Source organism: Psammomys obesus, unplaced genomic scaffold, assembly GCF_907164565.1.
Source record: "Psammomys obesus unplaced genomic scaffold, mPsaObe1.curated_primary_1811, whole genome shotgun sequence".
NCBI lineage: Eukaryota > Metazoa > Chordata > Mammalia > Rodentia > Muridae > Psammomys > Psammomys obesus.
In genome coordinates, this window is record NW_026590677.1 from 8,515,687 (window position 1) to 8,541,883 (window position 26,197).

At 40.9% G+C, this 26,197-nt stretch overlaps 1 protein-coding gene across 1 annotated transcript; it reads left to right on the forward strand.

The window, feature by feature from the left end:
• The first annotated feature begins 3,390 nt into the window (after positions 1 to 3,390).
• Positions 3,391 to 25,711, forward strand: LOC129677654 (glycine receptor subunit alpha-4). The gene is made up of 9 exons (XM_055608299.1): positions 3,391 to 3,458; positions 7,106 to 7,236; positions 7,519 to 7,586; positions 8,341 to 8,564; positions 8,706 to 8,788; positions 10,250 to 10,390; positions 14,172 to 14,386; positions 19,358 to 19,507; positions 25,421 to 25,711. The coding sequence occupies exons 1-9, from the start codon at positions 3,391 to 3,393 to the stop codon at positions 25,709 to 25,711; spliced, it is 1,371 nt and encodes a 456-aa protein (XP_055464274.1).
• Positions 25,712 to 26,197: the final 486 nt, after the last annotated feature.

Sequence of the window (26,197 nt, forward strand, 5' to 3'; positions counted from 1 at the left end):
CATTTGTGAAACTGTGCTGAATGCACTTTCAGCACTTACAAAGTTATACTTACAGAAGTGACTTTTTTCAACACAAAAATATTAAAAGTGAGTTGTTTGTTATAACTTGTATACCACCTCAGTGATGCATGGAAGACAGTTCTTATGCCAGTGTAGCATCCAACTGATGAACTGGAAAAGACACAGTGCTTTTTGGAACATGAGGATTCATGTGCATCATAGTGTAGCAGTGAGAACGAAAAGCAGTCAAGGCTGGACACCGCTTTGTATCGTTCCCCCACCATCATTTCAGATAAATGCTTTCTTTTTGGTACAGCAAATTTTGGAATTAGCATCTCAGCTGATTTGTGCCAAAACCAAGCAGCAGCTTACTCAGTTTTTTTATTTGTTTGTTTGTTTCCTTCGTTATTCAGAGTCTGCCCCTGGGTACTCTAGGAAAGCTGTACCTTTTCATCAGACCAGCCAGACATTTGCTTATTGCTGCAGCCTCTCAAGAGACAGAATCTGTCCTCCCAGGAAGCTGACCCTGCCATGCTTTCAGCTCTCAGGGATCCCATGGGACACAGAGGAGGTGAGACCTACAACAATGGACCAGTCCCCAGGGGACTATGCCTTCCATTAGCCAAGAATTCCAGATGACTGGATGTGAGGCCACAGGCCCAAGGGGCAAGTGAATAAAAACAGCTTCCTTATTTCTTATTACCATTGACTCATGCTGGTCCTTTCTCTGTATGTCAAACTTATATCATTCTAACTTAACAGAGAGTGACTCATGGATGATAAACTTAAGGATGTGGATGTTAAGGGTGCATCTTTTAGAACGCTTTCCATAATTGCCTGTCCTGTGCTGTGGATTTGGCAGATAATATGTCTTTGCTCTCAGGGGCCTTTCAAAAGACTTGAGGAGAGGCAAGAAAATCAGTGAGTGTGGCATGCTGAGGAATTGGAAGAGGAGGGATCTGGGGGAGTGTACAAAGGGTCATCTAATTCACACCTAAGGGCTGTGGGGGTGGTTCCATAAGTGTGTTGCTTGATAAAGCAACAAGAACACTGAGTCCAGAAAGGTAACAATTTGGGGGGTACTTTGTAGGCAACATGTGAAATATCACAAACTGGGAAGACAGAACAGGCAGTGTTAGACAAATCAGTGAAATAAAAATTATGATCAGATAATTTTTCAGGACCTTGTCCTGCTACCTGAAAGAAGTTGGGGTACTAATTGAGATAAGGGAAGAGACAGGATCAGGGTTGTCAGAAGGTGGGGAAGTTATAGAAAGAAGATAGGTGCAAACCTGTTCTCAGCTCCCCAGCCTGGTACATAGGCCTGAAAGTTTCCAGGTTCTGTTTCTGCCTAAAAGTAGGGTATGTGATGCTTAAGGGAAATAAGGAGGAAGGGTGAGCAGGTAAAAGGCTGGTTAAAGATGTTAGCACAGTAATTAGTTTTTTTTTTGCTTTTACCCACCATATAAGCATTGATGCATATAACAGTTTTGGTCCCAATTCCAAAAACTGGGCTCACTCATTAATATTTCAGCATTTGCTTCTGAAAATTCTCTTCTTTGACGTTCATCCATAATTTAAAAAAATCCTCTTTCTTAATAATAACACAGTAAAAAAAAAAAAAAGGGAGATGCTGAACAAGTTCTACACATAAATGCCTTGTTATTAATCCCTCTATATAGGCAATAGGACCCCTTGGGCAAGAGCATCCAATCTTCTCCCACCTCTTTCTGATGAGGCTGGAAAATCTACGGCCAGGCAGAAGACAAAATGACAAGTATAGAAAACAGAACTGATCCCTTCCCCCAGCACAAATGCCAACCCTGCAGAGATTGTAGGAGAGTTTCCACTGAAGAATAGAAAGCCCTTGATTTCTCACTGCTATAATTTAGGGGGAGAGAGTGAGAAATATAAGATACAGGGGAGCTAGAGAAAAAGAGCAATGAAAGAGGAGGAAGAAAGGAAGGAGACAAGAGGCATAGGAGGAGAGACATGGAGAAGGAACAGAGAAAAACCGAGATTTAAAAAAAGTTGGGTGATGAAAAACTTCAGTGAGAAGGCAGAAGAGAGGAGTGCAAAGCAGGGAGGAGGCCATGAGAGGAAGTCTCAGCACTTCTTTAGATGATGCATGGGGAAAATTGGATGAACAGGCAGACAGGGAAAAAAAATGGAGCTGCTTAAGCATCTAGAAGCCATGGGCAACTATGCAGAAAGCAAAGGAGAAAGCTAGGTAACGCCTTCTGTCTCTCTTCCTCCACCCAGGGCTGTGGGACCTGTCTGTCACTGTCCTTCCCATCTCACTTCCTACTTGCGATTACTCTAAGGCTTAGAAAGCCAATGTCTCAGCCATGCTCAGCCCTTACCTCCACCCCAGAACAGTCGCCGTTTCCCAGAAGCAACCCTGAAGATCAGACACTGAGGAGGAAGTCTTTGAGGAGTCACAGGCTCCTCAAACATTACTGGAGGGATGGGAACCAAGCAGGAGCGAGAATGTGCAACTACCAAGCTAAAGCAGATAGGACAATAATAGAACTGGGCAGGTAAAAAGAAGGGCAGACTGGGAGCTGTCATCCTCCATGCTTCCATCCAGAGGGTACAGAAAAGCATCCCCTTCAGTTAGCCATTAGCCATCATCTTCAGTATACCCTGTGTCTCCCCTATGACACCTCTGAGGTGTTTATCCCCTTTGAAAAAGCATTAAGACTTTTACTCTACGGCCCCATCTTGACTCTAGGCTAAAAGGAAAGCTGTTGGGTACAGGAGTAACCAGGCTGCCTATGTGTGAGCAAATGTGCCTCCTATTAGAGTTGGAGGCTGGACATAACACCTCAGGCTCTCCCCAAGCAGCTCAGCAGCCCAAGCTCTCCCTTGGGCAGCTCAGCAGCCCAAGCTCCTCCCCAGCTTTCAAACAAGCTGGGAACCCCACTCCAGCTGCTGGTGACTGTGCCTTTAAATTACTGCTTTCGGAGGGTGCATCTAGGGGGATGTGGGAGGGAGGGAAACATCTTTCTATTGCTCTCCTTCCCTCCCCTCCAAGATTCTCCAGGGTTTGGAGAGTGATTGCTACCCAAAGAGAATCTTTTCTGGCTCCCTGACCATCCGGCTGAGGCCGTCCTCAGTCCAAGACAAGCCTAAGCTGAAGCTGGAGCTGGAGCTGGTAGGGTTATCTGGGTCAGGTTCATTGCCAGAGAATATAGTTCTAGACCCTGAATGCTAAGGACAGGGCAGAAGAGGCAGGAGAGAAAAGAGAGCTCAACAGCTAGTCTGGCCATACAGGCTCCTTATTCAGGTCCAAGCTAGAGAAGGGCTCTATACTATTGGTGTTCCCACAGGGATACCTGCTCTCACCTTGGCAGCCAGACTGAGAAAGGACTCCAAGGTCTCTGAAGAATGACAACTCTTGTTCCTGTAACCCTCTTCTTTCTTCTCTGGACCTTGCCAGGGAAGGTCCTCCTCAGGTGAGCTCAATGGGGTGAGAAGGAGGTGCATGAAAACACTAACTGGGGGCTGGTGGTAACAGATGAGGTAGCTGGCAGAGTTTCTTCTAAGTTTGAGAAAACAAAACAAACAAGCAAAAAAGAAAAAAAAAAACAGGTCTGGAGGGCATCAGGAGAGAACACATCCTCCTCAGTCAGGACCCAGGAGCTGTCCAATACAGATTGTAGGGCCCCAGTGTGGGCAGAGAGGCTTCTGAATGGGTGAATTGCATGAACGGGGTAGGGGTTAAGTAGCTGAGCTCTAAGATGGAGGTCATTTGTCCTGTAACTGAACCCAATCTTCCTACCAGCTAGATCTCTAAAAATGACAGAAACAGCTATCAGATGCTTGCCAAAGAGGCTGCAGGTGGCACGAGATTGCCACAGGACCACAGCAGGATGAAGCTGGGATGCCTGAACCTTAGTTATCTGCAGTCACCCTGCCCTTTAACATATGGCTTCTCACTGTCCCCTGACCAATTTTTGCCTCTTTCTCATGATAACAAGAGCTAGTCTGGGTTGACAGGGTATGCTAAGTAGAAATGATGGCTATAACTTGGTTGAACTGGCCTTAAAAGAAATACCTCACAGAGTGTAAAAGAGTGAATGCTGGAGCCATGTCTTCTTCCTTTTAATACACTGAACATCCCAGACCATCTTATTTCTGAGGTGCTTTCAGCTCCATTCCTTGCAAAAATATGATGGCAGGCAAGAAGAGGCACAGGAGTGGGACAGTATGTTTAGAAGGGAAAAGTAGCTCAAAGTGGAATGGCAGTTTAGAGGGAATTGACAAGATTCAGACATATGGAGTCATGGAATTGGGTCTTTCTGACCCTTGTTGAGGGGGAGACTGCCTCAAGATGCAAGGACAAGTGGGAAAAGTACCATGTGTGCTTATAAATGGGATATAAATAGAGCACGATGGCCTCTTAGAGAATCCTAAGTTCAAGCTATTTGTTGTAAATATGGAAACTGAAGCCAAGAGAAGTGACATTCTCAAGGTTGCCCAAGTACCCCATAGCTGAATTAACATTCTCTCCTCATATCACCCCAGAGCCTTGTATGAGGATTGTCAGTTCTTGATCCTTTTAGGTCCTGTAAGTGTTTGGAACTTACCAGGAATGAAAGGGTAAACAGAATGGTTTCACAAAGTAAGTTCCAGTCTTGGATCTTTAGACAAGATAATCTCAGAATTTGAGGAACCAAAACAGGTTTTGGGACTGAAGACAAGACTCACTCCCTATCCTAGAGTTATTGGACAGGAGTAGTGGAGAGGTGACCCGAGTGATGCTGAGGACCATAAAGAGGTCTGCTTGCCCTGTATGCAGGGCCATGTGACCTCCCAGCAAGCAAGTGGCAGATGGCCAACAGCAGCAGCAACAGCAGCAACAGAAGTACCTGGCTATGGTGGAGATCCTGTGGTGAAGGTCCAGACTTCTACAAGCCTCAGCATCATCAACAACCTCCTTGGAGTCCCATAGTGAACTTAGGGCACCTGCCCTGGCTACTCCTGCCAGGGGCCAGGGTGGCCTCCGTCCCCAGGGCAAGGGATTTCTCCTGCTTTTGGGGTTCAAGACAGAACTCTAAGAAGTCACAGTGTGACAGATCCTGACCTTTCCTCATTCTGGTGCTTTGATAGATCATTCTGGGATGCTTGTCTTATGACAGTTCTGACAGTCACACTGAATCCTGAAGTTGCTGGCTCTGGTTCTAAATTTTGCCTTTACCATTCACTAGCTATAGGCTCTCAGAGGGGTCACTTCACTTTCCTGATCTCCAGTTTCCTAATCTATGTACAGTTAGCTCTTCATATACATCATTTCCACATCTTTAGATTCAAGCATCACAGACCCAAAATAGTTAACAGCACTTGTGTTGACCATATTTGGATTTTCCTTGTCCTTATCCGCTAAACAACTACTTGTATAACATTTGCAGTACATTAAGTGTTAAAACCCAGGACTGATTTTCTAGTATACAGGAAGATGTGCACAGGTTATATGCAAAGACTATACCATTTTATATAAAATGTGAGCATCTGAAAATTTGCTTATGTACAAAGGGGTCCTAAAAAACAGTGTTCCATGTATACAGAGAGCCAGTTACAATAGAGATAAGCAGGAAGGAGGACTAACCTTGATAAGGCTTGTGGAGCATTTAATGTAGTGTCTTAGCTCCTTTAATGAGTCTACCAGTCACTGACTAGAACACAGACTTATTGGAAAAGGCGTGACCATTGGCTTAAAGAAGACTAGGACTAGAAAGGCAACAGTTACTTTGCTGCTCAGTCCCATAGTGCAGCAGTTATAGCAGCCATCGAGATGGTTATAATACCTGTCGTGGTGATGATAGTAAGATGCAGCAAGAAAGTACCTGGCAGAGCCAGGAGTCTAGCCTGAGTTCAGACTTGAGATCTACCTCTGCTCCCAAGGCTTGGCTAAGTCCCTAGTGCCTAGTCTATGTGTTGGCCACTAGTAAATGAGCATGTAGAAGGGACGTTTCTGCCCCCAGAAGGAAACTTGTATGTGTGTGAGTATGTTTGCCTATGTGTGGGCACAAATGCATGTGGGTGTATACTGACATACATGTGTGCATATTTTTGTAGAAGCCTGAAGTTGATGTCAAGTATCTTCTTTGTCATTCTTTTTCTATTAGATTGAGGCAGGGTCTTTTGTTGAACACATGTCTAGCAGTTTCAGCTGGGCTAACTATCCAGCTTGCCACAGGAAAGCTATACTCCTAAGTGTTGTTGCCATGTCCACCAGATTTTTACCTGGGTGCTGGAAATCTGAAAGCTGATCCTCACATTTTTGCAGCAAACATTTTACTTACTGATCCATCTCCTCAGCTCTCTTAGGGGGAAGACAGACAAAAAAGGAGGCTAGATTCTATGCCAGGCTAACACATACTGACTCCGTCCCAAACTCAAAGCTGTTAAGTAGAGAAAAAAGGGAGTTTACCTCAGAATGATCACTTGATTGGGAAACTCTCCGATGGCAATAGAGCCCTGCATAATTACCACAGTTTGGTAGCCATGTATTAGCTCTGACTCTACACTTAACATAGATTCCTGCCATACAAAAAATAAAAAGACAGACAGACAGAAGCTGGGTCCCAAGTCCTATAACTCTTACAGGAAGCCCAAGAAACTCATAGCAGCTCTCAGGGAAGCAGCTTCTCCAAAAAGTCCCTCTTACCCTTGGCTAGCCCATATTAACAACACACCGTTGAGATATCATTCTTCTTTAAATGCTTTCAAAGCACCTTCAGGGTCCTTAGTCCAGTTTTTGAGTCCTGACTGTGTCACTCAGAGGTTCTGAGACTTTGGGCAAGTAACAATCTTTTAGCCTGTTTTCTTGTCTGTAAAATGAAGATAATAGTCCCAGTCATGCACTGAGGATATTCTCTATGTGACAGCCATTTCCCAGGACTGCTGTTGGCCAGGCATGTTGGCTCATAACTGTTTTGTTCTCCTCATTTAGTATGTCAAAGACCAATTCTCACTTATCTTCCTGTCTGATCCAACAAAGGGGGGGTAGATCCAACAAAGGGGGATGGAAATATGTAAGCACAGTCTGTGATAATTAGAAAACAACTATCCTCAAACTTCCTTTTCTTTTCCCACCCAGTGTGGCTTTGGCAAAAGAGGATGTCAAATCTGGCCCCAAAGGATCCCAGCCCATGTCCCCCTCTGATTTCTTGGATAAGCTTATGGGACGAACATCTGGATATGATGCCAGAATTAGGCCCAATTTCAAAGGTAAGAAAGGTCCAGCTATTAAATCCCCTCCCATGCTTATTATACTAGGTGGCACACTGCTTAGCTAGTAGTTGCTGGCTGGCCTTCAGGAAGGAAGCCGTTAAGTCCAAGGCTAGATCTTATAGCTCAGAAATTGCCTTTACTCCCTATTGCCTGTGAGTCTGTGAAGCTGTCAGTCTTTTCCCAGCAGTGGCCAGATCTGAAGCTCAGAGAGGGACTTGAGGAACCTGCTCTCAGCTTTCTGGATTGCCCTGCCAATGGGCTGTGCTTTGCTACCTTTAGGACCACCTGTGAATGTGACCTGCAACATCTTCATCAACAGTTTTGGTTCCGTCACTGAGACCACTATGGTAAGGGGTCTTCCTATTCCCCACTTCCATTCCCGTGTGAATGGGAGAAACTCACCACATCGAGAACATTTCCTTTCTGCTGTCCTCTTTTTCCTGATTTGTGATCACAGCTTAAGCTACAGGACCTTTGAGGTGATGACTGAGAGTTTATTCTTAGGCCAAGTTTTCCCTAGACAACTTCAAACTAGTCAAAGAACAGTTCATCAAATATGTGAAGTAACCTGATGCAGAGCAAAGGTTTTCGAATCAGGAAAAAATAACTGAGTCCAAATCCCAACTCTGCCACCTAATAGCTATGTTAACCAGGTTAACTTCAATCTTTCCTGGTCTTTGTTACTCATAGGAAAAGCATAGATCATGAAATTGTTCTCCACACAAAACTGATGTGAGGTTTAAATAAAATGATGTGTATGAGAAAAGCACTCAGATCTGAGGATATGGCTCAGTGATACAGTATTTGCCTAGCATGCTCAAGAACCTGGGTTTAACCTCCATTCCTAAAACAAACAAAAAACAAACAAACAAACAAACAAACAAACAACACTTAACAGGGAGTAGGTTGTTAAACACATGTCTTTTTCTTTCCCATCTTTGCCATATTTGCCCAAAGTGGGCTTTTTCTACTGGAAAATGCCTAGTTCCCTCAAGATTCATTTCCAGCATTTCCTGTTCATAGCCCTTCTGCTCATGTTGGCTTTATTGGACCCCTGAGAAAAGTACTGCCTCTGATAGGCCTTCCTCTTCACCCTTCCAGGACTACCGGGTAAATGTCTTCTTACGGCAGCAATGGAATGACCCACGACTAGCCTACCGAGAATATCCTGATGACTCTCTGGACCTAGATCCTACCATGCTCGACTCTATCTGGAAGCCAGACCTCTTCTTTGCCAATGAGAAAGGGGCCAACTTCCATGAGGTGACCACAGACAACAAGTTGCTGCGCATCTTCAAGAATGGGAATGTGCTCTACAGCATCAGGTGCACCTAGTGTATAGCAAGGAGATTTGGGATCAAAAGGAAGAAGCCAGATGAAGGTGGAAGGGTGGAAATATGGTCCATGCTATACAGTGCTGGACCCCCAGTAAATTGATGTCGTTACTTTTTCACTGTTCCCACCAGATTGACCCTCATTTTGTCCTGCCCAATGGACCTCAAGAACTTCCCAATGGACATCCAGACCTGCACGATGCAGCTGGAAAGCTGTAAGTGTCTCTAGTGAATTGCAAGGCAAGGCCTGGAGTGACAGCTAGTTAATGATATTTCAGACAGGACAAACATTTGCCCTATAAATTCTTGTCATGGACATTAGAAGCCAATGTTCCTTGACACCCAGCCCAGTGTGATTTTTGTACTCCCGTATTACTTGCTGGAGTGACTGTTGCAGAGAGCTGAGGAATATAATGACTCCCAGCCTTCTACAGAAATGTGGTTGTGCTGGCCATGGGGCAATCACTGGCCACTGGGTATTTCCTGTGCCCAAATTTCTTCTTGCAGTCACTACCTTTATTTCCTCAGAACTAAGACATTGAAGATGCCAATATAGATATCAGTTTTGGGCAATACGGAGGTGCTCCTACAACTCTGATTCTACATGAATACAAATAATGATTGCAGAGACTAGGAGGACAGCTTCAGGCATAGGAAAGTGCCTAGAGATGTGAAGTCAGCCAAGGTCTCTTCTATGGCAATCTGTATAGACTGCCAATTATGCAAAGAAAGCAAAGCATGGCGAGGAAGGGTCTTCACTTACTCTTTATCTAACACCTGGGTGGAGTAAAACTGTGAGATCAAGAAACATTCCTTATAGAGAAAAAAAAAAAAACATAGCATTGTTTCCACCACATGGGAACAAAGAAAGTGCCCTTTAGTCCACCATCTAGAATTCATACACCATCTTTACAGGCAAGTTCCCATCATCCCTCACAGCCACTTTAAAAACTTAGTTGAAACAGCCTCTACTAGCCTCATTTCACAGACGAGTAGATGACTCACCTGTAGTCACATAGCTACAGTGGACCTTAAACTAGATTCTGTAAACCTTAGTCTTCCCTTCCATACAAGAACACAGTCACATCTATGACAGGAACCCTCATGAACTGCAAGCAATCTGTGAGCAACTTGGCATGTTCAGCTATTAGCTCTCAATTTTTTTTCCAATTAAAGTCCTTGGCTATGAGTCTGTGGTGTGCACATTCTCCCATGCATGACTGGAAGGACAGAAATAGCTCTCTCTTTCCTGAGGTGAAGTAGCAGAAACCCTGGCTCTGAGGCTCAGCTCTGGACATGTGGTTGATGCACATGCTTACTCCTCTGGGCTTAGGATGTGGCAGGAGGTTCCCAGCTGGGGCTCTTGACATCTTTCCAAACTTCTTGGTCTGCATCCTATGTCTGCCAGAATAGTTTCTCTCTAAGCATTTCTCAAGCTTGAGACCGACACAGTAAAGGCGTCTAGGATCTTTCTGACTTGCTCATTTAATATAAGCCCATGAGACAACTGAGGAAATACCCTCTTCAGAAGCATTCCCCTTTCCAAGCTAAGTGTGTCTAAACCTTTCTAAACCTCAAACCAAGTCCTTCAACTATGTAACTTTGCTAACTTTAACTCCTCTTTCCTCAATCTAAACACATGCCCTGAAAGTCTGCCATTTCTCTTTCACTTGCAGTTGGCTATACCATGAATGACCTTGTGTTTGAGTGGCTAGAAGATGCTCCTGCTGTCCAAGTAGCTGAGGGGTTGACTCTACCCCAATTTATCTTGCGTGATGAGAAGGACCTAGGTTACTGTACCAAGCACTACAACACAGGTAAGAATCAGGCAAGTCTCTATTGTCTATGAGGCCCTAAAGGGTCTCAAGATGAGAGACAACAGGACAAGGAAACCAGGTTCTACTAGTGTCTCAATACAAAGCTATGATGCTGTCCTATACCTCATTTTATTATGGAAGATGCTATCAACACCTCTTTCATAAAGAACACAAAAAAGCTATAAACATGGCTCAGCAGGTAAAACTGATAACCTGTGTTTAATTCTAGAACCCATATGATGAAAGGACAGAATTGACTCCCACAAGCTGTCCTCTGACACCACACATGCACTAAAACATGCTCATACTCACATATACACATAAAAATAAATAACTATAAAATAAAATTTAAAAAAGTTAACAGGAGGAGTTAGAGTTCAAATCAGTTGTCACACAGTTAATAGATGTCATATTCATAATTTGAAAGAGATCTAACTCCAAAGCCCATGTTTGCATCTGTCTCATATACTTCAGAGCAAAGAGGCCTGTGACAATGAGCAGAAAACGTGTCTTATTTTTCCTAGGGTCAATTTTGTGTGAAAGCTGGAAATCTACATTTATAAGTTGTCAATAGCTATGCCCAAATAGATAGATAGATAGATAGATAGATAGATAGATAGATTAATTAATTAATTAATTAATTAATAAAATAAACAGGCCTGAAGGAACAGGCAACTGAGAATGCATACACTTTCCATTGTTACCTCTATTGCCTAGTTCTCCTGAACATCAGAAGACATTTTCTCCTGGATGTGGAGCAAGGGAAGTGGAGAGGAACTGTTTTCCCAAAGTGGACAGGTTATTCCTTTAGCTTTCCCAAGAGCTGCTGGTCCTCATTTCCTTTAGCAACTTAGCTGTGTGGGAGTAGGGATGGAACAGTTCCTTGAATTTAGAAAATACAAGTGCGGGTAGAACCTGGTAGAGACTAGGGAGAGGCAATGGCAATTTGTTTGTAGATGAATTGTTTCTAGGCTTTTGTGGTCAGTATACTTTCCTGGGGAGTCTTTTAAAAAGATTGATTCCTAGGCTTTAACTCTCTGAGACTCTGATCATATATTCTAGAGAAATGCCTAGAAATTTGCATGTTAACAAGTATCATGAAGCTTATGATGCACATAGTTCAGGAAACACTGTGTTTTGAGAAACGTTAGTCCAGAAGCTAAATTTTTTCCTATGTATTTATACAAGAATTTCATTCCTTAGAATATATTTTAAGAAAATATTACAAAATATCTCATTGGCTTTAGTCACTAAGGTTTCTCTTGTTGATGCAAGAAAACACTAGGAATTGTTCTAAGTAGCCACTCATATGGGAAAAATAAATTATACAATGTGCCTATTTGGTAAGATAATATGCAGTCATGAACATAATACTTTCACAGATCTTATGTCTTCATGAGAAACTACAAATATAAAAAGGATAAGATTCCATGTTGTTTACAGAGCATGACTATATTATGCTAAGAACAAAGAAAAAATATGGATTTAAAATCCCTGAAAGAAAATAATGCTAAATGTTTCTAATGTAATATGATGCAATGAAAAAAGCAAGAACTTTGCAGTAAGATAAGTCTAGTTTAGATGTTAGCTTCTTTGTATACTGGTTAGGTATCCTTGAGAAATATTTTTAAATTTCTTTATGCTTCAGTAGCCTTATCTGTAATATGAGAAATAATCATTTTACCCTCTCAAAAAAGTTCTATAGAATTTTGTTAAAGTATAAGAACTCCAGGAACTTAATAGTGATTTGATAAATATGAGCTTTAAAATGTTAATTCTTTCTCTCTAATTTTTCTGTATTAAAAGTGTTAATGTGATAATTAAATCCCCAACTATTATTACAGTAATCGGATGAATGGAAAAAAAAAAAAAACATGGTACATAGTAAAGGCGTGTCATAGGAAGAAACACATAGTGCTGAGCAGGGGTATATTCAGGAACAAATATAAGAAGGTCATAGAGTCATAGAGCATGCCAAAGCCCCAAGCAGTAAGTTCAAATCACTGGTCTTGAGTAATCAGATAAGAGTTAAGCCTTAGTCAGAACAACATGAAAACACTCAGTTGGCTCTCATAGGTTCCACGTCCAATGGTCCATCCAACCTCAGAACAAAAACATTAATCATAAATTTCATCTGTGCTAAACATGTATAGACTTTTCCTTACCATTAGCCCCTAAAAAATCCAGGGTAACTACCATTGACATAGAACTTGTGCTGTGTTATAGTATAAGTAATATAGAGCTGACAAGATGGCTTAGTGGGTAAATGAATTGAGTTTAGTTTCCAAGACCCACATGATGGAAGGAGAGAACTGACTACTGAAAGTCATCCTCTAACTTCCACACAAATATTGTGGCACATACACTCACCAAATAAACAAACAAACAAATAAATAAATGTTTAGGGTGTATAATATAGTCCTAATTTAAAGTATATAAAGTTTAAATAGTTTGTAGAGTATATATAGTTTAAATACAAATATAATGCCACTTTGTATAAGGGTTTTGAATATCCACTGATTTTGGTATTTTGTAAGGGGATCTTCTGAGAGCCATCTCCCAGTGAATACTTAGAGATGGCTGTACAAACCCTCTCCATTTCTTCTTGTGTTTTCCTGAGCCTCTCGTTTTGAGAGAAGCTGTAAACTATTGTTTTCTTAGCTTCTGCAACATGGGAAGCAGGATAAAGTAAAGAGGATTGGCATGGGAAGAAGAGCATGGAGTTATATGCCAAGAAACAATGCATTGTTTCATGGTGGAACAAAATAGTGCTTCCTGACAATCTATGACAGTGCTTCTCAATCTTCCTAATGCTGCACCCTTTAATACAGCTCCTCATGTTGTAGTGACCCATCAACCATAAAATATTTTCATTACTGCTTCATAATTGTACATTTGCTATTGCTATGAATCATAATGTAAATATCTATATTTTCCAATGGTCTTAGGTGACTCTTGTAAAGGGTTGCAACCCACAGGTTGAGAACAGATGCTCTATGGGAACCTGCTTTCCAGTATCCAGATCAGATTTCTGTTGTGAATTCTTTCCAGCTGAATACTAGCTGGTTCTTCTTGCTTGCTTAAGACAGACAGGGTTTATTCCAGCTGTTGCTAGAGAGATTGTAGGATATGAGTAAGTCCAAGGAAGGATGGTGAGATCTAAATGAAGTCCAAACTAATTCTTTCTTAACAATGATTTAAAAAATAGATGTTCAACACCTCAATTACAGCTTTTCATTAAACTTTTCTAACGGACCAACGACATTGCTATTGTTGATTACTTTGTTTTCTAGGTAAGAAAACTAGTTCAAAACACTTTAGTGGAAGTTAGCATGGTGGCACAGCAGAGTATTCCAAATCTGATGCCACCCTGGGCTACATAAAAGAGACCTTGTCTTAAAAACAAAAAGCATAACAAACAACCAAAAGGCTTGATGACTTATTCAAGATCACATAGCTATTAACAGAAGTTGGGATTCAGCCCCAGAGAGGCTGATTCTGGAGCCTTCGTACTCTTTATCTTCTTTCTGTAATTGTTACTTGAAATATCTTATGCTGGAAGTAAAACTTCTGGGAGCAAAAACCAAACAAACAAAGAAACAACAAAAAAACAATATTTATGGCTTATCTGAGTGCTGTCAGTCCATGCGTCTGGCACTACCTGGGGCCAGCTGAGCATCCCAGAAGTTGGGTTCAGCAGGGCTGCCCTTCTCCTGACCTACACTCCCTCAGACTAAGCTACAGTCTGGGGACTCAGAACCAAATACTTCTTCTCTTACAGGAAAATTCACCTGTATTGAGGTAAAGTTTCACCTGGAACGGCAGATGGGCTACTATCTGATTCAGATGTACATTCCCAGCCTACTCATTGTCATTCTGTCCTGGGTCTCCTTCTGGATCAACATGGACGCTGCCCCTGCTCGTGTAGGCCTTGGCATCACCACTGTCCTCACGATGACAACCCAGAGCTCTGGATCCAGGGCCTCTTTGCCTAAGGTGAAGAGATATGCAAGAGAACATGCTTGACATCCAGCCCCCTATTTCTCATTCATCATATGTTCCCTGCTATGCTACTCCCTCTTTACCTTGGATTTAGGTTTTAACTGTCAATAAGCAATAGCCAGCATCCAACATTTCCTCTTCTCCATAGCATACTATTAATAGCAGCATAACAGGGAGAATGCTAGGGAATGAGTAGCAGTAGTGCCTTACTAAATTTTCTTTTGGAAATACTAGTATGCAAAAGACCGTTATCACATGGAAAGCCCTATTCTCTCACAGTCCAGATGAGAATGCAGATCAGAGGTGAAATGACCTTCTCAAGGTGAATGCTGATAAGAAAGAACCAAAGAAATAGTAGAGTTTTGAGCCAAATTCTGTCCTCTTTCTATAACAAATAAGATACTATTACAAATTGCCCTAAATATACATGTTTACGTGGGGGTGGGAAGGAGAATATTTTGAGGTTGTAAATATAATAGCAATTAAAGATGTAGACTCTGATCATCTGGGGCCTGTTAATGTTTTGACTATGCAGAAAAAATTGTGCTGATGGGACTAACAACAGCTCTCCCTGCATCGTCTATTTATGTGGGGAACTTAAAGGTCACCTCAAAGTCCTTATGGTCAGCAAGGCTCTCAGCATATCAGGGAATAAAGCCATTTTTTTCATTAAATATTTGTTGAGCACATACCATATACCAGGTACTATACTTGGTCATGGAATAATCTTGCCTTGAACATATTCCTTATTCTGATTTGTTGGGAACCTGGTTCTGAGATATGCTCTCATTGTTTGTCCAATATAAGACTTCTTTTATTGGAGACTTAAGCAATGTGTAATGTGGATACTGATGTCATGTTTATGAAATTGCTGTAGGGGAGTTAAGTGTAGGAGAATAGAGTTGGGCAGATTTAGGTTCAAATCCCAGCTTCATTATTTACTAATAGTGTGACAAGTAAATTGTCTCTCAGTTGCCTTGCCTGTAATATGAAACTAAGAATGATACCCTCTCCTTGGGGTTATTGTGAAAAAATAAATTAAGTGTTAACATACAAGGATAGTGTTTGGCACATAATAATTGCTCAATAAATGCTAATTATTTTATTAAAAATTTTAAAAATGAGTATGGAAAAAATGAGTATTGGATCTGAGAGTAAAGCAGGTGATATTTCCTGTACTGATTTTTTTCATTTGCTGGGAAACCTCTGAGTTACTTTAAAGCCCCCTATAGATATAAACAGTTATCAAGTTAAGATTGGCATGAGGAACCCGAGACAAGGTTGTCAGGGACCCCTTCCTATGTGTGTTTCTTAAATGGACTAGGGTATTAATGAAGATCTTAGAGGCAGAATATCCCTAGAGAAAAGCCATAGGACCAGCCTGGACTATGATACTTCTATTACTATAATAGCCTTATATGAGGATCACTGCATTAAGAGCCTTGTCTTGAATTACATGATGATCACTGCATTAAGAATCCTTCCTTGAATCAAGTAAGATTCTTCATAACCCAGAAAGATACTTCAATTTATGACTTCCTGACAAGAGAATTTCTTTTCTGGTCCCCTCCTGCCAGTGAGCCCAATCCATCTGCTCCTAGCTATCATACAGTTCCCTCATTTGAGAAAAAATGCTTTGTTAAGCAGTTACTTATTTACAATGTTTAGTAATTTCTTGTCATATTTTCAGGACTTTTCAATAGCCTCATTGGCTAGTAAGCAAAAGTTACAGGCATGTGCCCTAACATGAACTGTTTGGCTAGGTAGATCCATGGAGCAAAGGACTCAGCAAGCCAAAGAGCTCTTGCTAAACCCTTGAGTTTATACAGTATTAGATTTGCTTGAGGGTTTAAAGAAAGAAATGAGGTCAAGCCAGAGGCTTCTGACAGTGATACCACTCCCATCCAAAACAACATGCCTACTATCTAGGATGAGAGTAGAAGAGATTTCTTTGTAAGGGGACTCGGCCAGGGTAATCTTTCTCCATAGTCTCCAGAAAGCATTCCTTCATTGCCTTGGTACCCTAAAGGCTGCAATTTCCATCTCTTTGCCAGGCTCTTGATCTCCATAGCTGCAAAAAGCTGAGCAGACAGGAAAAGCTAAATGGAAGACAAGATATAAAGCTGCACCAGAAAGGAATGATACAAATTTCTATATCTTGCCCTTAGCTTGTGAGGCAAAGAAAGGAAAGAAGAGCAAAGATAACAAGTAGGAGCCAGCAGAGATAAACACATTTCTGTTTCCACTCCCTCAAAAAACACTTATTCGGGATATAAATTGAATAAATTGTAATAAATGATAATAATAAAAATGGCAAAAAATATTGATCATAAGGATATGTAAGGCGCATGAGGGATCAGTTGCAATATAAATCTTAGGCTGTAATTTCTCATTGGATAGAAGGAATAAAGAAGCAGTAGATGGTTTCTTTTTCCTCTCTGTTTTATTCATAGTTAGAATTTGTATGCATCTTAGGTAGTGGGTGCTAAGATGCCTATAATCTGCTTTACAATTTGTTAGCATACATGCTGTGATAGAAATTCGCATTACATAATTTTAATCTCTACCTAAAGGGTAGTTAGTTACCCAAAACCAGTATTAGTTCTCCAGTGGTGATCGACCAGCATTTAATTAGCAAGGACACACTCCAGAGATACTATTACAAGTGTTTTAGCTTTCTTTATCCATTGCCCCAATGATTAATTAGCATGTTAGCAAGTTTTCATTGTCATACCTAATGACTTGTCAGTTAGCATAATAGATGAGACAAATAAGTTATGAGGAAAATAGTACCTTAAATGTATCAGATTCATCAAAATGTTTCAGATATTCATTGTCTATGGCCAAACAGAAAATGAAATTATATGCTAACTCTTAAAAACAAAACAAAACAAACACTTATTATGTGCCAAGCACTCAGGTACTGGGGATAGAACACTGAACAACATAAAAATAGTTCCTGACATGGAAAAGCTCAGTCTAGTGGAGGAATTGGCCAGGTATATGATAAATATGCTAAAGACATAAGGATAAGCCAGGCTCATACAGAAGGCACACTAGCATGATGAGAATAGACCTCTCAAATATATGATACTTAATGTGGAAGATAAAGGATAAGTTATCCAAATCACAGAGAAGAGGAGACTGGCTTCATTAAAAAAAAATGAAATATTTCATTGTAGCAGGATCATAGATCACAAAGGGCACACTGAGGGTGAAGAGACAGAGGTCAAAGGCCATGGTAAATATAACACATCTAGATCACAAGGGCAATGGAGAACCTCTAAATGGTTGGTTGGGGAGTTGTGATATGATCACAAAGATCTCTTTAAAATATCTTAGTGATACTTTTATCATTAACAAGCCATAAATACATAAGGTGCTCTTTTCATTGATAGTCTAAAGGCCTTCATGACTATCCCTTATAATTGCCTCATTATTGATCTTCAGAGCAGGTATCTGAAATTCTTGAGAGCTCAGTGGGCCTGGGTGATTGACAGTTAAATGGGATGACTTCTTCATAGGTGGTAAAGTGGAGACAACACCAAGGAATTTTTAATCCAAATTACCCAATAACCCATTACTGCTCTTTCAATGGAGTTTCCCAGAAATGAAGTAAAGCAGGTTTGTCAACTTTCACATATGTTTTTGGAGAGAGGAATGGTCTACACTTTATGATGCCTTACAGCACCCTTGTACATGGCAGTATCTCTGACCACCTTAAAATGTGTTGCCAACATTTTCTGAAAATACTGGGAAATGCTCTTGTGGGTAAGAGCAGCTTTTTTTTTTTTCAGCTAAGAAGCACTAAGATAGGTGGTTAGGTATGTAGCTTACTGGTAAAACACTATGCCTGTAATGCATGGGTTCAATCTCCACTATCATAGTGGAAGCCAACAGGTAGAGAATCTATGCACTAAAACCTTTTCTGACCTGGGATCTGAAGCACTCTGGTGGGGGACGACTCTATAATGCAGAAGCTGATACAAAGAAGTCACTTTTCACAAATCCTACTCCTGATAGGAAGCTATATGGAGTGAACTCAAAACTATACAGGGATTCCCTCTGGTTGAAGAAAAGAAAGGATCTCAATAACCTGAAGTTCTGCCCTACTTCTTGGCCCCATCCAGTTGTACCCTGCTCCTGCAGAAGTTGGTGTTCAACCTTCACCAGGGAAATGGGAAAGAAAAGCTCTTAAAAGCTGCCAAAGGCAAGGGATAAGCGGAACATAGTAGGAAACAGATGGGTGAATGCAGCCCTGTTGTCTCCAAGGTGAGAGATGAAGTTTTGGCTTATCATTGCACTCCATTCCTTAGCAGTGACTCTTGCAAAGGCAGCAGAAAACTCCACAGGGTCAACAGGAGAACAAGAATGGAGGAGTTCCTAGTCTGCCAGTGAGGCTGTAACCTACGTAAATGTTAAGGTCACTGATTTGAAAGCTCAGAACTTCCCAGTCCTAATACCACCTTTAACTAAGTTATCCCTATTAAAACCCTTTCTCTCTGAGTATTAAATGTCTCCACACACCTCACATGGGAATTGTGAGCCTTCCTTAACTATCACTGTGACTATGAGAAATCCAAGGCATACTAGGGAGCAAAGAAATATGATTTTGATCATTGTTATTTATCGAAAGAGAAGAATCAGAAGAAATAAAAAAAATAAGAAACAAAAGGCAAAACAGGCATGCAAGAAGAATAAAGAAAGGAAATGAAGAGTAAGGAGGAAGGGCTCATAAAAGTGGAGGGTGAAGACTGCAGAAAGATAAAGGATGATGGGTAGCCAGATCTCTTTGACATGGGCCTTCAGATAAAGATACATATCATGACAGACTTTTTTTTTGTAACCACAGAAGTTTCAGGATAAGATTGAACACTAACAGGCAATTGATATGGACTAGAAATCCAATGGATAGTCCATGGAAGAACTCCATAAAGATAACTGCTCTGTTCATGGATGTTGCAGGTATCCTATGTGAAGGCGATTGACATCTGGATGGCTGTATGCCTGCTCTTTGTATTTGCTGCCTTGCTTGAGTATGCTGCAGTCAATTTTGTCTCTCGTCAGCATAAGGAGTTTATGAGACTTCGTAGAAGGCAGAGACGCCAACGAATGGTGAGTACCAAAAGGGAAGAGGTCACTTCCCTTCTCCTTTGGACTCCTTCCTTCCTATTATTCCTCCTACAAATGAAGACTCAACCCAGGCCTCTAGGACTGGGTAATTGGGAATCCTAGATTCTAGTCCTAGGCTAGTGACAGTTAAATTAAATACTTAGTTTCTCTGGTTCTGTTTTCTTTATCTATCCAATGGGACATTAATCCTTATAAGGCAGTAAAGGGATTAAGAGTATGCCACATGGTAAGTTCAAGGCCAGCCTGGTCTACAGAGAGAGTTCCAGGATAGCCAGGACTACACAGAGACTCTGTCTCAACACAAACAAACAAAAACATATTTGCCAGTATTAGAACCTCAGTGGCTTAGCGCAGATGTTATTGCTTTGAGAAGGAACTATTGTTACTTCAAAGGGAGCACTGTAAGATGGTCCCCATATTTGAACTGGAACTGAAAGATCACTACTTGCCTCTTCTGATTGTTGGAATTTGTCTTGATCTTTATCAAGCACTTTAGAGTTGGTGAGCTTGAGGTGGAGTTCTTCCTCACTATTGTTTGTTAGCCCTATTTCTTCCAGAGCAAAGTGATCACCAAGGGAAATAGAAGAGGAAGTTGTTGTCATGACAACAGAGGTAGTTTTCCCTTAATTGCCCTGACAATAGATGCTAGGTAAGTTGTCATGACAACAGAGTTGCCTGGGTTACCCTGAGAAAAGCCAGCTCCAATTATGAGCAAAGCCAAAAACCTTGTCACTGGTTACTTAATCTTCAGAGACACAGTGTCTTGAGCTTTGACTCTATGTTTTCTGCCTAATCCACAGGCTTCAAAACCAAAGGTCAAGCACATAATTACTTTCAGAGGACGGAAAACAAATTACCTGAACCCATTGTTGAAATCTTGACTCTAGGGGGCAGCAGTTGTAGCTCAGTGCCTGAGTGCTTGCTAAGCACATATATATATATCTATTGTGAGAAAGAGAGAGAGAGAAAGTGAGTCTTGGGTTTGATCCACAGTAACACGCACGTGTGCCAGCGGACACGCGCGCGCGCACACACACACACACACACACACACACACATAAATTCTGATTCTAGCCTGAGACATACTAATACAAGGACTCTTCTGTTCTCCTAACACTCAACCCTCAGTAGCTCGTGGCACACCCCCTACCATATGACCTCCAATGATCACACAAACTATCTGCATGATATTTCACATTCGTTGGTATGGTTCCTTTCTGGGGGAAGACAAGGATCCTCCTATCTCATGTAGATTTTTCTGAACACCTATTCTTTCTTTTCTTTAGTTCTTTCACGATTCGTAAAGAATGAGCCCTCTAGTGGATTAATCTACAACTGCATCTCTCTAAATAAAAGTCGTACTTCCAGAGACCTGCCTAAAAACTTTGCTGCCTCACAGTGGGGTCAGGAACATATGTACTGAGTTAGCAGAGAGAAAGAAAACAGGATGCCTCCTTTAATAAACTATCTCAGTCTCCTCTTTAGTTGTGTGAAATTTGTCTGAAAGTTCCAAAAATCTCTGATTCATAGGTTTGTTTTTTGTTTGTTTTGTTTTTATTGGGTTTTTTTTAACACTGCCTTCCTTGGAAAGAACATGTCATCAAATACTCCAGAGTCCCTTTCCCACCTAAAATGCCGGTGTTGGTGTCCCAGTAACGAAGATTACTACAGTTACTACAGAGTTATTCAGCTTGACGCTAGTCCCACCACCTACCCTGTAGCCATCCAACCAGCTACTGCCCAAATTTTGTCTGCTTATGCTTATATGCAGGTTGGCCATGAGCTTATAATGGAGTGTGTGCTAGTACTCACTTATTACAAAGTTACTTAGCAGCAGCAGCAGCTTAGGACCCTATGGCTTGTCTAAAAGTGTACTGTGGTTTGTTAATGGAAATAAAACCTGAAAGCCAAACCTGAATTGTTAATAATATCTCTTTCTTGAGTTTTCTAAAGCCAGTGCAATCCCAGTGAAACCATCCAGCAGTCTTGGAGGTCCCAAACAACAGGATAAACAAGAGGGCTCATATTTGTCTAGACTCTCTTTGGGGACCTTGAAGTTCCAGCAAGAGAACTAGAAGGATTCAGTCTCAGAAAAGCCCAATGGGAGAGGACAGAAATATGATTCTCAGGAGCCCAGAGTCAAGGTCAAGATAGGGTTCTTCAGGAAAAACTCAACTGTTCACCCAGCTCTAGGGCTAGTAATTTTCTTTCTAATCTCTCAACCACTTGTCCCCTGTATGATGCTCTTCTCTTGTAGCACTGCCAGAAATGGTGGACATTTTTTTGCGTGCACTTCTGCTTTGTCTTCCCAGATGATCTAAATTATTTAGAGGAAACGGTGAAACCTTTTTCTCATCATCCTTGCACGGTTAGACTCTGGTTCTGAACACAGCAGCCAAAAGCAAGGGCTGTCAAACTGGAGTAGATAAGAATTCTTGCTATTATTACTAACTAGAAAAATTACAAAATAACAGCAAATCCTCTCAGAGGCTTACTTTCAGGACCTCATTCACCTCTGCATCTTCCAATGAGCACTCTACCCTATCTCCAATTTCTTTCCTTCCTGCCTGTCTCACTTATTATTTATTACTCTTTTCCATCTTGTACACTGGGCTTTTTTTTTTCCCAGGTTGGCTTTAATACAGCTTCTTCTCTAGCCTTTCAGCACTCAGTTCTAGATAAGTAGAAAAAATTCAACCCTATTTCAATAACCATGGAGAGTGCAGAGTGGTATTTAATGGCACACTGTCCCTCCCCAATGCATACACAAACACTCACCATTCAGAATTTGACTTAAGTATCTAATATTGAAACCCAAGCCCCTCAGTCCTTGAATTTCACGCTACTGATCTTTGCTGGGCCAGCCAAAAAGATACTAAAGAGTATCTTTATCTATATTAAGATAAAAGTATTTTTATCTATATTAAGATAAAAAAGAGCCAAGAACAGTTTACTTTATTGGATATATTTTCTCTCCTATATAAAATTACTTTTTCTAGCCTGGGATATAGTTCTACATAATTTCTTCAGATTTACTGGATAAAAGGAGAAATAATATAATTTATTACAACAAAATTGTAGTTGGATCTAACTTTCTCCCTCAGAACTTTTTTCCCAATACCTGTATTTGGTGGTTTTTGTCTTCTTGTTGCAGGGCTAGGTGAATAGTGGGGTACAGGATCCCAAACTGAAATGCTAGGGAAAAAATTTTAATTTCACTTACTCCTCTCAATTTTCAATTCCTTGTGAGATACTTTGCTTGCCCCTGGTTCTTTGTCTGTACAATGGGTCCAGGAAACTTCCCCTGTAGAAAGACTATGAAAATTAATTAGAATACATGTGAGATAAATCAAGATCTGTGATTAAAAAAATCAAAATGATGAAAAGCAGAGCCTTCAGGCTGTCAAATTCTAACAATTCATGTTTGAAGAGCCAAGATCCTGAACTGCCCCTGACATACACATACACCACCCTCTGTGAAGACCCTGATTAATCAAGAAGAGGACTGCAAAGCACTCTGGTGGGCAGACTTTGATTCTTTCCTATATTCAAAGTGCCACTCTGTAGAAGCCAAAGGCTATCAAACCATTGTATAGTGGGGCAGGTAGTAATTGTGTTTCTTGCCAATTATTTCATAACTGAGTGAGACTCTTCTGAGTGGACTCTTTAGTTGGGGACCCTGACAAGATATTGGCATCAGAAGAACAAAAGGCCACTCCTTTCCTTGTATCTTAAAGCATGTGGCTCTTCAGCCCAGTTTCCCATTCAACACACATCTATGAGTGTCTGACTGGGTTCCAAGCACGGTGCCTGTCACTAAGAAAACAGTAGTGAACAAATCTCTGTAAGAGCTAACAGATGACAGAAAAGAGGGATAGGTTTTGTTTGTGAACTTCTGGCCTGAGTTTGTCTGCCACTGATGCTCAGTACTGGAATTGTCATCATTAACAGATCAGTCTTAAGGTACTAATCAAGAGTTACTATGACCAACCATACTAATGAATCATCTACAAAACTACTTTTCAGTTTTTTTGTAGCTGCAAAGGCCTTGTTATAAAGATCCCACAGTGCCCCTCAAATTGTACAAAATGTTTACCACCTTTGTGCTCACTTTACATGTACATATGTGGGACATACTCACACAATGTAAATGTTTCTTGTTTTTATAATTTATAGAACTGCACCAGGTAACTAGGGTGGCCTACTCTTCCTGTTTTACCTTAGATTCTCCAGTGTGAGCAATCAGAGACTCTAGTCTCTGGAACCTCCTCAGTTTTGGGCACACTTGAGTTGGTAGGTGAAGGATCAGACAAAAGGATATTTCATTTCAGGCAATCTCTTAGCTGAAGCTTTTTTTTTTTTTAACAGGAACTGTCACATTTATTTTAAGAAATGCTGTTTGACAGGTTCTGATAACATCAAAAGACACTTAAATCCTTACATGAGAGAACATCAAACAGAAGAGATCATTTTTCGTGCAAAATATTTTTTTCTACAGAACCTCTATAGATAACTCTACTTCAAACCTTGCAATGCTCTGACAACAGTTTCTACTTAAACTATATCTGTGCTCACCAAAGCCCTGACACTGCATCCCGAGCCAACTTGTTCTTCCATGGTGACCCTGCCTTAACATCCTGCCTTACTTCCTTATACAGATCAAGCACCCCATTCCACTTTTTCCTTGTTTCTTTCCCTCATTAACAAGGTTCTTTTTAAATTTATTTTTTTCTTTTTAATATACAGTTATATAAGTACATTATTTCAGGCATATAATATACTTAAAGCATATCCCCCAAAGCCCATTACCCTCCCTCTTTTTTGTGGGCTTTACTTATTTTTTATTAATTATAGTTTATTCACTTTGTATCCCAGCTGTAGCCCCCTCCCCATGCCCTCCCAATCCCACCCTTCTCTCTTCTCCTCCCATGCCCCTCCCCCAGTCCACTGATAGGGGAGGTCCTCCTCCCCTTTGACCCTAGCTTATCAGGTCTCATCAGGACTGCCTTTAGCTGAAGCTTTTAACTGCAGAGCAGTCAATACTTTTAATTTATAGGATCATCTTCTATTTGAATGAGGTGTTTCTCAAATTTGCCCTAAAATGAAAAAATAGGGTAAATAAGTTCAGAGGCGGAGGGCCTGAGGGCTTCTTCCGTAAGTAAAACTCTTGTGGATGTTTCTTTCCTCTTCTTCCTCCTCCCCCTTCTATTCTTTTTTATTTTTTTACTTTTCTGTCCTTACTGCTTCCCATCTGTATCAAAGCCACTCAGTTTTGTCAGCCAACTATTGTATTAATGGACTTTTGCTGTCTATTGTGTACTGCTTATTATAAAAATGTACCACCTCCATGTTAAAGTGGCTATGAAAAGGAATGCATTGTATATGAATGTAATGCACAATGGCTAATAAGTTTTACTATACATTTATGACTCCTGTGTTCAATAAGCAAATTTGCAAAGAAATAAATAGATATTCAAAAGAGTGATCAACAAAACAAGCTAATTCTAAATCTTTTTAAATTCATTAAAATCAGTTTCACCAAGGCAAAATATCTAGCATCACTGTCTGGTGGTTTTGTTGTTCTGTTTACCTGTCAGAGATAATTTAACATTGAGATGTTAGCACTGACTCCAAATGATGTTACAAATTTTGAAAGGCACCTCAGTGCATGGCTGTAAATGAACTCACAGCATATAGCTACTTAATATATACGTGTGTGTGTGTGTGTGTGTGTGTGTGTGTGTGTGTGTTTTAATTATTTTGTGGTCATCCAAAGCATGGAAAAGGCCTGAGTAGTGAGCCATTTGCCTGTACTGAATTGCTTATGAGGCATTTATGTGTGGTCTGGCTTCTACTGTGGACTCAAATACCACCTTTTATCGCTTGTAATTCTAGGAAGAAGACATCATACGAGAGAGCTGCTTCTATTTTCGTGGCTATGGCCTAGGACACTGCTTACAAGCCAGGGATGGAGGCCCAATGGAAGGTTCCAGCATTTATAGTTCCCAACCTCCAGCCCCTCTTCTAAAGGAGGGAGAAACCATAAGGAAACTCTATGTGGACCGAGCCAAGAGAATTGACACTATCTCCAGGGCTGTCTTCCCTTTTACTTTTCTTGTGTTCAATATCTTCTATTGGGTTGTCTATAAAGTTCTAAGGTCAGAAGATATCCACCAAGCACAGTGAACAAGATGGATGCTATAGTGTATAGCTGCTGTCTTCTTGCTTTTACCCAGGTGGGCTGTTCCCTTCCACCGGACTTTATCAGGAGCTTGAACAGTTTCCTCTTGACTTTCCACTAATAATTTCAGTTACCGTTTTCCAAACTATGTGGGAACTGCCTAGTGCCAATGGTGGCTGTACTTAAAAACAGGCTTATCTCCCCCAATCCAGATTTACTGCTTAGTATGCCATTTCTCATTGTTTGTCCATGTGCCTAGTGCCAAAATGACTTATTGCCATTGCTGGGGCTACTCTGTGAAGAATATTTAGACTAATGGATTCTTAGTTTTATCATCTTCATCTTTTCTACTTCTATTCAGAGCCTGACCTTTACTTGGCACTTCTCTCCCTCCCACTATAAGCTCAAATATGGAGTCCTTTCAGTCCACAAATACTGCCCTGAATGACCTAGTCAGATGTCCTTACTGTTAGGAAGACAAAGGCACAAAT